Source organism: Apteryx rowi, unplaced genomic scaffold (assembly GCF_003343035.1).
Source record: "Apteryx rowi isolate R43461 unplaced genomic scaffold, aptRow1 scaffold_7, whole genome shotgun sequence".
Classification (NCBI taxonomy): domain Eukaryota; kingdom Metazoa; phylum Chordata; class Aves; order Apterygiformes; family Apterygidae; genus Apteryx; species Apteryx rowi.
The window spans coordinates 3,008,057-3,021,891 of record NW_020450982.1 but is presented as its reverse complement, the minus strand read 5'-3'; the positions used below and the strand labels follow the sequence as shown (position 1 = coordinate 3,021,891).

Below are 13,835 nucleotides of genomic sequence, written 5' to 3'. Positions count from 1 at the left end.
TTTCTTTGCAAGCCAGTTCAGCTATATCGTTAAAGTATCAAGCTCATTTCTCAGCTGTTTGTAATGTGAAAAAGACCTACCTTGGGATAATATTAATAACATGTCTTTCCTCTCCAGTGTTCTTCAGCCACAGGTACCAAAGTGTTTTACAAAAGAAGCATCATTAAATTCATATTGCATATTGAAGACACTAAGGTGAAGCAATGTGCTTAGAATGGCCATGCAAAGCAGGACCATTTCACCAGACCCCCAGTCCAGGGTCCCAGTCTACTGGCCCACTCAGAAGCAATTTCAACAAGTATAGCTGTACACATTAGAGGACTAAAGGCTTGTCTTTGAGTGGGGGCCTTCTCCACATGAGGGAAGCTTAGTATTATGATTAAAATACATGACAAAGACAGGACATGCTGATAATTGCGGTGCCCACCCATCTTGATGATTATTCTCCCTACAGCAACCAGACTACTTCAGTTGTTACCAGGCTGCAGTCAAACCAATTCTTGCCTCATCTCCACCACTTATGTTTTCCCACCTCATGACAGGGCTTTGGAGGAATGAAACCTTTTATGTGCTCTTATGGGCTGCCTGCTGTGCAGCAGGGATCCAGTTCAAACACTCTGGAAAATGAACCCAGTAGATTTGAAAACTGTTGATGGGAGACTCCTTTACCAGCCCCTCTCGGGTCAGGTTGTGACGGCTGCTGATCAGCAGCTGTAGTGGGAAGCCGTGCTGAGTGTGCTATCAGATAGGGTGCTCCGAGAGCCCAACAGCTGGAGATTCCTCCTTCCTCCCCTTCTTTAACCCCGTGCTCCTGCCCAGCTAGGCGGCTGCTGTGTATCTAGACAGCTCAGCAGCTGAGCTCCTGGTGAATGTTACAGAGCCGTTTACATGCCTTGTGTCATAAGACCTGTAAATGCCTAGTAAAACATGGTATTTGTTTAACGGAAGCATATCAGCTCATTTTAAAGCGCTCTTTACCTGCTGCTGAGCAAACTGTTGCTGTGCTGCCTTTTTAATCAGTTACCACCAAACGTGCGCGTGTGTGAGAAGGGTTTTAAACAAGGTCTCTCTGTCCGCTTACTTCCAGGCAACAAACCCACAAGCCTACAATACTCTTATTACGCCTTCGAAACAGAGTCCGTTCACTGTTATCTGCAGTACATGTTATCGCCGGGTACGCTGCAGAGCCAGGTTTACAGAACATATCCCTCATGTTTCTCGTAGACCAGGTACATATCAGTTAGACACAGGCCCACCAGCCGCACATGTCCTTCGAAAGGACTGTGTAACAGCACATTCAGGAAGTTATGCCTGACGCAGTGCTTTGCTTGCAGGATAAAAACACAAGAGACGCTCCAGCAGTAACCGTTACCGATATAACGCTAATTGAGGCCTGAGACAGGCATGCAACCATGTCAACCCTCCTTGTTAGGAGAGACCGGAAACGCAACACTGCATAGGATGTTGTTACCCCAACGCGCACAACCCAAATGCATACCCCATGCGCAGACTGATGGGAGACCCTTCAGTACTGGATTTCGTTTAAACAGTGCAGCCTCAGGGGCACCTTCTGCTCTTTGTTTATACAGAATAAACCAGGTATAATCCTCTAAATGCTGAATATTTGAGGAGTTTGATTTAGGAGACCACATTCAGTCATATTAACTGCAGTAACTGGGAACAGTTTCCACTTTAATGATACCTTCCCTTATGTTTTTATTTTTTAAATTTTCTTATTTTTCCTCATTGAAAAAGTTAGTGTCCACACTAACGATGCCAGAATTCAAGTAACACTTACTAGACTGAAAATTCATCTCCCATTTTCATGTATGTAAGGTATCCATTTATCTCAATAATTACAAAATAAGTTTAATCACACAAGTCTGAACAAAATGCATAATCCTAGCCAATGGAGAAATATATCTATTACAGGCTGATGTAGAGGTTTGTATAGATCACAGTGTTAGCACCTAAACCCTAAGAAACATGAAGACATTAAAAAAACCTATTAATCTAGTTATTCAATAGCATGATAAGGGTACTGTGATCTTGTTTGCTGTGAATGCTGTAAAGGAAAGAAGCTGACAGGTAGAACTATATGCCACCGGCGCAAACAGGGAAGACTATTCACAGTTTGTCCAGTTTTGCAGTCTTGCAAATGGATTTATTTCTACAAGGCAACTTTGGAGCAATATTAGGCCAAAGTAATATTTTTGTAGAATCTGGAGATTCTCAGTTGTTTTGGTCCCTACATCGAATCAGCATGGTTAGTTTCTGAATGTAGGGTATAGCCTCTTTTGTAGGCTCTGTTCAAGGCTGTGAGTTCCCTGAATTTTAGGCTGAGCCTCAGCCAGCACTTCTTAAGCCAATGCAAGAAGCTTTGAACAACTCTAGCCACCCTGATCCATTTTCTATTAAAAAAAAAATACAACCCAGTGACATCAAAGTGGGACAAACAAAGCCCTAAGAGATAGATCTGTGATTTCCTGAATACCTTCCCTATCGGTTCACAGTGTCTGGGCTGACTGTATTTGCTTCATCTATTTGCTTGACTTGCTGCCTGCGTGTAGCTAGAGAGTTAAGAGAAGCATGCCTGTCCTTGGAGCCCAATATGAACTGACTGGCTGTGTCTTTGGTTCAGGTCCATTAAAACCTCTGAGCGTTAATTAATCAGTGACTTGCAAATAGCTTGGAAGAGCTGCTTAGGCTAAATTGGAATGTTTTGCAATTGTTTTACTTTTGGTCACATGCACTTCTGTGAGAGGAAAATCCTCCCTGCCAGGACAGGGTGGGCTTAAACCCAGCCGCTCTGATGTCAGAGCAGACCAGCCCAGAGTCTGCCTCAAGCAGCTCCTTTCCTCCTCTAAACGGGAAACTGCACGTGCGAAGAAGAGCCACCATAAGCAGTCTTCTTGACAGAGTCCCTCTGTTGAAAAGGAAACAATGAAACCCACCAGGGAAAAATGCCAGGAGAGCATGCCACACGGGCAGAGAGCACTGCTCCGAAAGGCCAGCCAGGCTGGTCAGAACAAGCCTCTCCTCTTTTTTCACCCAGCTAGGTAAACCTGTGACTGGGGAAATCAAGCCACAGCCTGAGCTTTGCACACATTGCCACCAAGATCTCCACAACCTGGGGCTTGTTTCCTGCTCTCTGGCTGCTGCTGACCACAATGAATGAATTGAGAATGATGAAGCTCTGGCTGCAGAAGACAAGGTCAGCGAATAGAGAGGCCGGACCCCCCCCCCACACACACACACAAAACCTATGTAATGTGAAGCCCTCCCCCCAAAAAAATCTATGTAGAAAAGGGAACTGAGCCAGCATGACATACAAGTCATCAAGGAAAACATATTCAAGGAAAGCACGATCTCATTTGTATAGAGACTCTTTCCACTCTTCATTGCAAAAACTGTTCTTGATAAATGAGACCTTTAAAAGGAGGATAAATAACCAGTTGTCAGTGCAATGAGAACAAAGTGAGGAGGAAAATTTAAGATGAAACTAAGATGCATTTCTTAAAAGGCCAAAGTATCAACATAATAAAACAAATATATGAAACTAACCTAATGACATGACAATTTTCTCCTCAGTGGCAAGATGCTGTACATACATGTATGCTGCAAAAAGCTACTCCTTGAAAATAGTTAGCATTACTGGGCAAAATGAAGTCAAATGCTGGAGTTTGGTACGTCACCTTGACATATTCAGCCACTTCTCCTTCCGCAGCTCCCATGTCCCTTTCAGTGGAGAAGCCAAACCAAAAAAAAACCCCAACAGTTAAGAATTGTTTTCCCTGCTCCCCATTTCTCATTCTTTTTCCCCCGCAGTGTGCATGTTTGCATAGACAGTGAAGAATTATGTATCGCATGAAAATTTCCCGCTCGCTACCTTAAAGCTGTAAACCTTCCCCAACTTCAGAAATGCAGCAGAAATGTAAATAGGCAATCACAGCTAATCTTTTTCCCTCTGCAGTGTTTCCAAACCTGTGGAAATTTCAAAAAGCTACCAAGATAGAGTGACAAAATGAAACAACACACCGAAGCCTGAAGTCTAGGCATTGCTTATTTGACTGAGCATAGTAACAAAAAGAAAAAGAAAAATATAAAAACAGATCATAAGAACAGTCAGAAGAATTTTTACAAACTGTTGATATGTTCAGATAGCTAGCTAGATGGATATATATTTTTTCCTCTCCCCTCTCCCCCTTTTTTTTTTAAAGAATGGGACATTGCTTCTATTTGAGCCCTGAAACATGTGGACAACCTTGTCAGTTTTGTTTGCAGAGCTGGCTTGCTATCTTTTTGACAACCAGTAGTAAAGATCTGGCCCTGAGGCAGCAACAGAACCTAATGGAGCCTTTGGAGCCTTTTGGCTGCAGCTCAAAAGCAGAGATGATGTTGTAGTACCAAAGATGCACTTTAGACTTGCTATTAAAACAATAATACAAATACAGGGATAATGAAAGGATAAGGAGGGAAGTGAAGAAAGAAATGGAAAAATGTGGAAGGGAATGGGTCAGAGGTTCTCCAGGCCTAGTTTCTATAATAAGTGTGTGAGACAATCTCCTACAAGAGGGAAACGGCTTATTTGATCTAATATGCCTTCCTCTTCTCGAATTTCCACAGTATGGAGAATCAATACGAGGAAAATTAAAGCATCAAAAACAGACTCACATATCCACTTGTGTGTTCCTATCTCAGCAAACTCTTATTGAGATAGAAGTATTTACCTTAAGTGTCCAGATCACGTGCACTGCAGCAGGAGGTTGGATTTCAAAAGGATACATGCTTCTTCTGTATAGGGAACAGCAGAAGTAGTTCCTCCCACGACATAGCTGTAGAATGAGACTTCCAGTGTGTAGCAGTAGGACGTATCATTTAACAGCCCACCAAGAAAACGCCGGCCTGTCCCTGCCTTCACAGCATCTCGGTTGAAGGATGTACTGGACTGCAAGAGGAAGAACACAGGCATGAAGAATTCATGGGTGGGAGGAGGGAAGGGTCGTGAAGCAGTCTAATAAGACAGAGAATAGCAAAATTGATACTGATAAACTTCATTTAGATTATGTAAAACTGCACTATTTTTCAGTTGTGGCCTGGAAATTTTCTCCCCCCACGCACTCTTGCATAATACTTAAAGAAAACCTGCCCTATGCAAAAGGTAGAAGGGAACTCTCCAGACCCTCCATTTTTAAAACTTTAGCTGCCCTATAGAAGTGGGTTCCTCCTCGCCACTGATTTTCCCTGTATCATAACCATTTCCCCACCACCCTCCCTTACCCTGGGCTCTTTTAAGCAAAATAGAAAACCAGTGGCATTTAAGTTTTAGTCAAACTTTCTCACCTAAGACATTTGACTGGTTCTTAAATTAGGTCACACAAATTTCCACTTCACTAACTTAAATGTTAACTGGGTGTTGCTCTCTGGGCAGAAAAATATACTGCACTACTTTACAGCATTAGCAGCATAGTGCAAAACACAGTATTTTGTGCTACCACTGAAGATCTGGCTTTAAGAACCTTACTGCTTTATAACTATTCATTTCAGGGGTGGATGGGAGGACTCCAAATATTTTCATCAAGTAGATTTAGCTCTCCTTTGAAGGCATGGCATCTGGGGATGAAAGGGGAGCTCACCTTCAGGTCCACTGAAGTATCAGAGCCTGTTACTACCAACTAGACTGAAAAACAGAATCTGATTGCATTTTGGTTATCAGGCCCTATCAAAAACCTAATAACCGTTAGACTGAGTCAATCTAGGCTTTGCATAAGCTAATGACCACAGGAAAATGCTTAGTAGGACTAACTTGGATTTGTTGCATAAAAGACCTTACTATCTCCTGCTTTATAAGACTTTTACATTGCCAGAGAAACATAAAGGACCCTTAACATAGCTTACAGTTCAATCATTGTACCCACTGTGAATTCTTTGAGGTACCTAGGGTCCTCCTATTGAACCTTTAGCTCATGTACCTTTTTTTTTGCTAACACAATGTTAGCATGTAGCAAGTCCACCCCTTACCAAAAAAAAGGGAAAATGAGAATTTTATTTTAAAAAGTTCAAAACGTTACACTTCTCAAGACTGAGAAAAATCACACTAATGCTGAAATGAACAACAACTTTTGATGAATAGCATATACCAGAAGATATAAAGAGGAGAAATATCTGGGGTTTATTAGCATTCTGAATGTTTTGAATTCTCTCATGTTATAAAAAGGAAGGCTTTATAAGTTAATTAGAATAATATGAAATTGGGTTTCTTATTGACATTATATGTAGGAGTTTCTAAATGAGACTTGTAGTCTTTGTGGTAACATAATATTTAGCTTTGTGGTAAAGGGTGTGCAGAATGTATTCTGCTACATACATATCATCTAATTTTTTCCATATTAGACAGAAACTTGAGGATATTCTGAATACCTACAAGACAGTGAGGTAAAGCATTCAAAAGGATCGAAGGTGAAATTAATTGTTAATTCAATATATGAAATAAAATACTTGCAAAGATCTGAAGGAGGAAAAGTTCTCTGACTTCCTGAAAATGAAGCCTTCAAAAGACTACTGACACCCTGACAAACTGAGGGAAGCTTTGTCTTCAGTTAAAATGAGAAATAGAGAGGAAGACGATCATGCTCTGGAAATCACTTCATAATGAAAGTAAACTTTGATTTCAGTGGCCAGTGCCTCCTGTTAAAATGAACATCCATGGTAGAACATTAAATGGGCGAAAGCATCAGCTGGTGAACATGGGCACATGGAGCTAGCTCAAAGGGAGACAACAACGTAGGTGTCAGAGCACGGTGTTGTGGTTTGTGAACAGAAGCGCCACTCATGGTGCACACTGACTAAGCACAGGGGAAACAAGGGAAGCGTCAGAGAAGCGATTCAGGGCAGGCAGTAGGGACAGAACTGCTCCAGTGGTGAGGATAGTCATGTGCTGATATGGAGGCTCTGCAAAGACTGTGGAATCTCATCAACTATGTTTAAGAACAGATTGGCCAAGTCTGGCGTAGTTCATCCTGTCTTTGGGGTACCATTTGGACCTGAGGTCATTTCCAGTTCTATTTCCCATGATTTCTATCAGGCATTTTCATCATAGTCCTTGGCATGATAAGGGAGGACCGTGCCAACAAAATTTGCTGATGACACAGTGTGAGATGAATCATCATTATGGAGGAGGCTCTGAATATCATACAAAAAAAAAATAAAAAATAAAACCACCCCAAAAAACAGTGGGATGACTTCGAGGACCTGAGTGGTAGTAGTCAGATGAAACTCAGCTGCACAACTGCCAGGTCATGTACTCAGGGCCTAATAAAAAACAATTTCTGCTATAAGCTGAAACCTCATCAGCTGGAAATAGATGAAGAGAGAGAGTCTGATATATTACTTCACTGAAGTGATTTTTGCTTTCTGGCAAAAGAGCTCAAAAGTTGGATCTTGTTACTGGCAAAATTATACTTGCCATATTTCAGAAGTGAGGCATAAGTAGTTTAAATAATTTGAAGAAAGTTTTTTAAATGGCTGAAAAAGAAAACAAAATTTGGACCTTTCCAGAGGGTTTTTTTTTTTTTTTTTTTTTAAAGAGTTCTTTTCACCTGTGCAAAATTACTTGAAATGGCAACGGTCTTAATGAAATCACCTGTTCATTTCTTTGCCAGGTAGTGCTGCATTTTCAGAAAAAGGAAGCCGACCCTTCATTTAAGTGCATAAATGTAGTTTTTGGAGGTTAGCTTTGTCTGCATTTACAAAAAATCTTGCTTCTGATGGCAAAGACTAACTTGATGTCTTGAGCAAAACATAGGATCTTTGATTTGACTGAGGGAGATTGAGGTAAAGATACCATTAAACTTGCAAATATGAACACATGCAGGTTTTGTAACAGTGGCTTGAGCTAGGCTCTAGAGCAAATGTTACAAGCCAGAATGTGATTTGACATTTTAGATGAAAAGAAGAAAATTTAAGATTCATGAAAACTGAAGAAAATTCAAATAATGACATGGAAGGGCAGCTGGCACATGCCTGAATCCAACCTTCACCTCCCCATTTCAAGTCAAGATAAATGGGACAGGGAAATAAACAGGCAAAACACTGATTCCTCATCAGAGCTGATCTTGGCAACTGACATGCTGAAACAAAGACTATGAAAAGCAGTGTTTGATCATGGCAAAGAAAGAGCCTTTTGTGGGCACATTTATTTAATCAAATCCTAATCTGGGGAGAAAGGACGTGGGGGGTGCCAGGGGAGAACCTGCAGGTAAGGTTGGCTGTAAACAGCTCTCTCATTTCTCTGGGAAAATCTATTGCCCTAAAACTCGTGCAAAGCTGAACTGAAGTCATCATTAAGCAAATGCACTGAGAAGGCACAGCAGGAGAACAGCTAAACAAATATTTATTTCTCCAAGGCTGAATTGCATGGGAGTGTCAACAACAGCAGCAGGAAAAAGTACAAAATCTGGGGGGAAAAAAGGAAAACACCAAAGACTTTGAAGTACTTGAATAAGGATATTTGTATAAAATAAACAGTAATTCATTATTAAAACACACAGATACATTAAAGCTCATGGAATGACTCTGCCTCCCAGCTTCTGCGAGAAAATTCAGCGAGCAAAGTTACCTACAGGGTTAGGAGGTGCCAAGCAGCAAGAACCCAGTGTTAAAACAGCAGAGCAGGAAGGGGGAAGAATCCCCCTGCATAGAAACTCCCCAGGAAACTACACCTGGGTCTCACAGGCACTTGGGAGCCTCAAGGTGTGCTGACCCTCTCTCTACATCTTGGGCATCAGTGGCAGCTTCCCCAGGCCTCCCTACCAGATCTTGCCCCCTTTCCCCATGCTCTGTTGACGGCCTTCTGTATGACTGGTTTCCCCACTGGGAAAAAACAACGAGCAGGCAGGCAGCATGGAGAAATTTGTAAACCAGCTCGACCTTACTCACAGGCGTTGCAGCAGACAAGGTGCATGGGAAGGCAATACGAAAAAATCTGCATGCAGACTTCTTTTTGGAGTGGTCTCAAAGCAGCAAAAATATTTTTGGCCATGGATCAGACCTTTCAATATGCCAGACACCCTTCTGGGCAGTCTTGTCTCTTGGTTGATAAGGACTCTCCACCACACAGTGGCTCTCCTCAGTGAATTCAGCCCTCCCAGCAGCTAGCTCACAAGCTCAACAGCTTAGTCAGCTCCCATGCAACTGAGGGATACTCTTGGTTTCTCAGCACTCTACATCATCCTGCTGGCAACTACTGGGATGAATGCCTGGAGCAGTCCACATTCAGAAATGAAGAACAGGCAGTTCACTCCTTGTCTGTGCATATCTGTATCAATCTGTCACAAGAGGGGCTCCAAAAGATGAAAAAGAGAGTCATGGATTTCTTTATCCGAGACTTTGCCCAGTCCAGCCCTTGGCTTGCTGGTGGTCTGGGACTCGGAGCAGTTCTGTGCTGTTGGAGGTACCAGGGGCAGGACCTCCTTCCCAATGCATATGTGACTTGACAAGGGACTTGTCCTGCTACAGCACCAGAAAACCTGGGGACGGGGGCACAAGGGGAAAAAAAACAGGGCCAAAACCCAGTGAGTCTGAAATAAGAAGAGTCCACTGATCACTGTTCAGTGGAAGAGGAGATGCCAAAAGGGGCTGAAATGTAAGCTAGGTGCCATGTCCAGCCGGTGAAGAGTGGGAGCTTCAGTTCTACCTTTCATCGAGTACAGGCCAAAGGGACAGAGTACAAAAGCTGTTACTCTGTCACACGAGAGCTGCTGGGGAATGGATCTTTGTCTTCTCCTGAAACTGCTCAACATGTTGGGCAGGGGGAAGGGATCAAGGTGTGACTGCAGTGCAAGTCAGACCTTACCAGTTTCCCAGCACAGGAGCCAGGATATAGGCTGCACATCACTCATGATCAATCCCAAGACATTTCTCCAACCCAGAGAGAAAGGAAACAACAAGATACAGGTGACTCAGAAAAGAATTAGGAGAGGAATCATCAGCCAGCCTGAAAACTGGTCACAGGCTCTGACAGATTGAGAAAGATGAGTTTTTGATATAGGAAAGTCTAGGGTTCTCCTGAAATCCAGCAGGTACATTTTAGAGACAACAGGTAAGTTTTACATTTTATCAACTATTCACATCTACTGCAAAACAATTCATTGCTTATGTGCCCACAAATTGCATATAGCTTCAAAAACTTGAGCTGTAGTGTGCATGTTTCGCACAATCATTTGTCTTTACAAACAGAGCATCTGCATGAAACTCAGAGTAAAGAAAATCTCCCATTTGCCTACATAGAGAGACGATGTAGGTCCAGGAGGAGTTTTACAAAAGGATTGCATGTTCAACTGTATGCTCACAAAAAAATCAGTGAGTCTTGTTAGAAATCAGCCCTGAAGAAGAAGGACAACTAATAGAGAGGGATTCATAGTTTAAGATTGGTTTCATATTACAACACATAATTAAAAATATGCTGGGTGATCTTATGCCATTTCCATTTGGAAAATAAGATTTATTTCACAACAGAAGTTAACTACTCTTAAAGAAAAAAAAACTCCCCACATTTTGCTTATTCAGTAGTTGAGCAATAAGCACTTTACCTACTGGGGTACACTGGGATTAGACATACAAATTGCTTCATGTTCTTCACCCATCAGCACCAGCAATGGCTAAGAGTAATCAGGACTCAATTATAACCTCACCACAGTTACCACTGATGCTGTTCTCGCAGCTGAGAAGGAAGCTTTATTTCTAAAGCAGATCTGACTTCTATGAGCCCTCAACTCACTGCCCCAGTGTAGAAAAAAGCAATAATAAAAAAGTTAGTAGTTAGCACACTAGAAAAAAAGAATGACACACTTGCCATCAAGGAAGAATAGACATGCCATTGGGAAATGGACTGGAGCCCAGATGATGCCAAATCCATCTCAGTGAAGAGTTTTACACTATCAGCTGTAACTCACTCACTCCCATTTTCTAGAAGGTTTTATTGAAGTCTGGGAAAGTTAGAGTACAGAAATGTACTGGCTTTGAATTCTTTGCGATGGAAGACCGTAAACAGTGATATTATATATTGTGACTCTTCTGTTAGCTCCTCCGCAGCGTACTATAAGAGCGGTGCAACCAGCAGCTCACTTTCCTCGTATGGGTAAACTAATTACTGCCGCAGCATGCCCAGCAGTCGCTGCTTTGACTCTGCCACTCTCGCAGCTGGTAGCCCATCAAGCTATCTCCCAAGCAGAACTTATCTCCCTACTTTTCTGGAGGCATCAAGGAAACTTCTCACTTCTAAAGCCAACTTAACTCGCCCCTCACACCCACCTCTCACCAGCTCCATTAACTGTTTTAATAACCTGGAAAGCATGTGTTAGTGTTCTTTGTGATAGACTCCATGCCAACTGGGTCTGGAAACATGGAAATCATGGCATTTGGGAGCCTTCTATCCAGCAGCCTTCTTCTGATTTATTCTATAAACTAGCTGCATCCAGCATCTAAACCGTGGATGGGATTGTTAAAAAAAAATAAAATAAAAATATCCCAAAGGCAGATGGTAGCAGAAAGCTGATCTGAAGGAGGCAGCAGGTAAAGAAGAAGGATTCTGGGAACAGAGACGTGATGAGCTGGAAACAGAGCTCAAAATTACTTGCTGACTCATCTCACCTTGCAGTTTTGCTGTGTTTCTGATGCACAGAAGGAAACGTATTTCATTTCAAAATCATTTGTGACTACTGAAACTTGGGAAGAGGAGGTTTTGAAATCTTCAGAGTCATTTCAAAGGGGGATGCCATTATCTGGAGATTTTCCAGTTCCCTGAGGACAGCCAGATCGGGCAGATATTGTTGTGAAAAGGGGTCTCCCTCTCTCTGACAACCCCTCAGTTGACTGCATTTTGCTTCAGAACTTCTGTGCTCAGTAGGAAGCACTGAGGTGGGCAACAAAACCTGGGTTTGACAAGGGAACATTTTCTGAACTAGAAAAAAGAATTCAGTTTGCAGAAGTCTGAGCAGGTGTGTCGAGAAAGCTCTTATTTGATCTGAACCAGTTTGCCCAGTCCTAAGAAGAGAAGAATGAAAAGCCCAAAACTGAAATCCCAAGAGCCAAATATCCTCAAATCCTAAGACATTTTCATTGATGCTACTACCTGGTTGATTTTTCCTTCATCCTACTGCTCAATGGAAAATAGCCAGCAATCACCCTTTCTTAAACACAGCATCACATTGCAGGAGTACCATGAACACAACCTGCCTAGCACCACACTGTCAGGCTTTAAAGCGCAATTCTCCTCAGGGACATAACAGTTAAAAGGTACTTTGTCACCACACACACATCTGCTCCCTGAGGGGCTCCATTATCCCTTTAATGTGCAGTGAAGAAATACCAGATCTTCCCCTCTCCCCATCCCTCCCATGTGTCTTGCAGTCATGCCTGCTTAAGTTTGCTGACAAAAACACATATTTGCATGGTCATTAGCAGAGGGGCTGGAAGGAAGGAGCTTTATAAGCTCTCATCTTGTGCTTCAAAAACAAAACTACCCAGCAAACTCTGCTTTCAGAAACTCTGTGGTTAGAAAAGCAATAGGGTTTCATGCTTCAGGGTTTTAGCTGTTCACCTGCAAGAACTATGGTAGCTGCACTTTTCTGCTAACCACTCATTAATATCCACGCTCTGCTCCGTACAGCGCTCTGCCATATAGCTCCGGAGCTGATGGAGATCTCTGCAGCTCTCTGCCTGTACTCTGCACCCTGGGCTAGTTACATGGGCTGTACCAGTCTGGGGATCAGGCCTGCATTTCACCATTCTCTAGGATTCATCCTCCTGTGCACTGAAATGGGTTATGCCCAGAGCACCTGCCTCCCCGAGTGCTACAGCATGGGCAATGCTTAATGAGTTCATTGCCTTCACCATAGCAGCTAATGCAAGTGGAAGCCAAATAGAAAATACAGAGCTCCATGCTTGCAGCCAAAGGACAGCAATGGGTCTAAATGTCACAAGAGCTGCATCTGCAGTGCAGCTGCTGGCTTCCAGGGTCCGTGCTCAGCCTGGCGTGGTGATGCCAGGATGGTGTCTAGAGTTCACAGTTCAACCCTCTGCAGAATCTCTGGGGTAAGGACCTCCAATTCATAAGGTGTAGCAAGAGGGTCACACCACATCTTGTGTCAAACCCCTCAGGTTTCCAGCTCTCTAGGTTTGCAGAAAACACCCATTAGAGAATTGAGCCACTCAGATGAGTGGCTCTTCTGAGAAAACTTCTTAACGTCCTGCAACCAAGCTAAGCAAGGTGGCAGTGACTTTACCTGAGATCTTGACACTATCAAAGGCACCCAGACAGAATTCAGCAGCCCACCACAACCTACTCGGGAAGGACAAGAAAAGGAGGCAGATTTCACCCATGCTTTGAGCAAACCCAGCTTGGACCTCCTTTCACCAGGAACTCCTGCCACCCCAAACACATGCTATCTCAGCATGCCATGTTCCCAAAGCACTCTTCCTTAGGACCTCTCAGCTCCTTCTTTAGAGATCTTGCTTTTCTCCTCTTACCAGAAGTGCACTTGGCTAAGTGTGACAATGCCACCTATTCGACCATTAACCCACGCCCAAATCCATTGCCAAGAAACCAGAGAATTATTCTGAAGCCTATCCTCCTTTAAAGAACCAGCTCAAGATCTGACCGGTGATATATAAATGTAAGTGAACTGTAAATGCTTCAGGGTAACAATGAAGAAAAGATCTGCTTTCTTCCTCTGTGTGTGTGTGTGTGTGTGTGTGTGTGTGTATGTGTGTGTGTGTGTGTGTGTGTGTGTGTGTGTGTGTGTGTGTGTGTGTGTGTGTGTGTGTGTGTGTGTGTG

At 42.9% G+C, this 13,835-nt stretch overlaps 1 protein-coding gene across 1 annotated transcript in view; it reads right to left on the bottom strand.

Annotated features, from left to right (window-relative positions):
- AGBL4 (ATP/GTP binding protein like 4) overlaps nucleotides 1-13,835 on the bottom strand; it is a 950,635-nt gene that overhangs the window by 84,172 nt on the left and 852,628 nt on the right. The window contains exon 11 of the mRNA XM_026086666.1: nucleotides 4,786-4,948. Within this exon, the coding sequence (XP_025942451.1) occupies nucleotides 4,786-4,948 (163 nt within the window). The remainder of the gene's footprint in view (nucleotides 1-4,785; nucleotides 4,949-13,835) is intronic.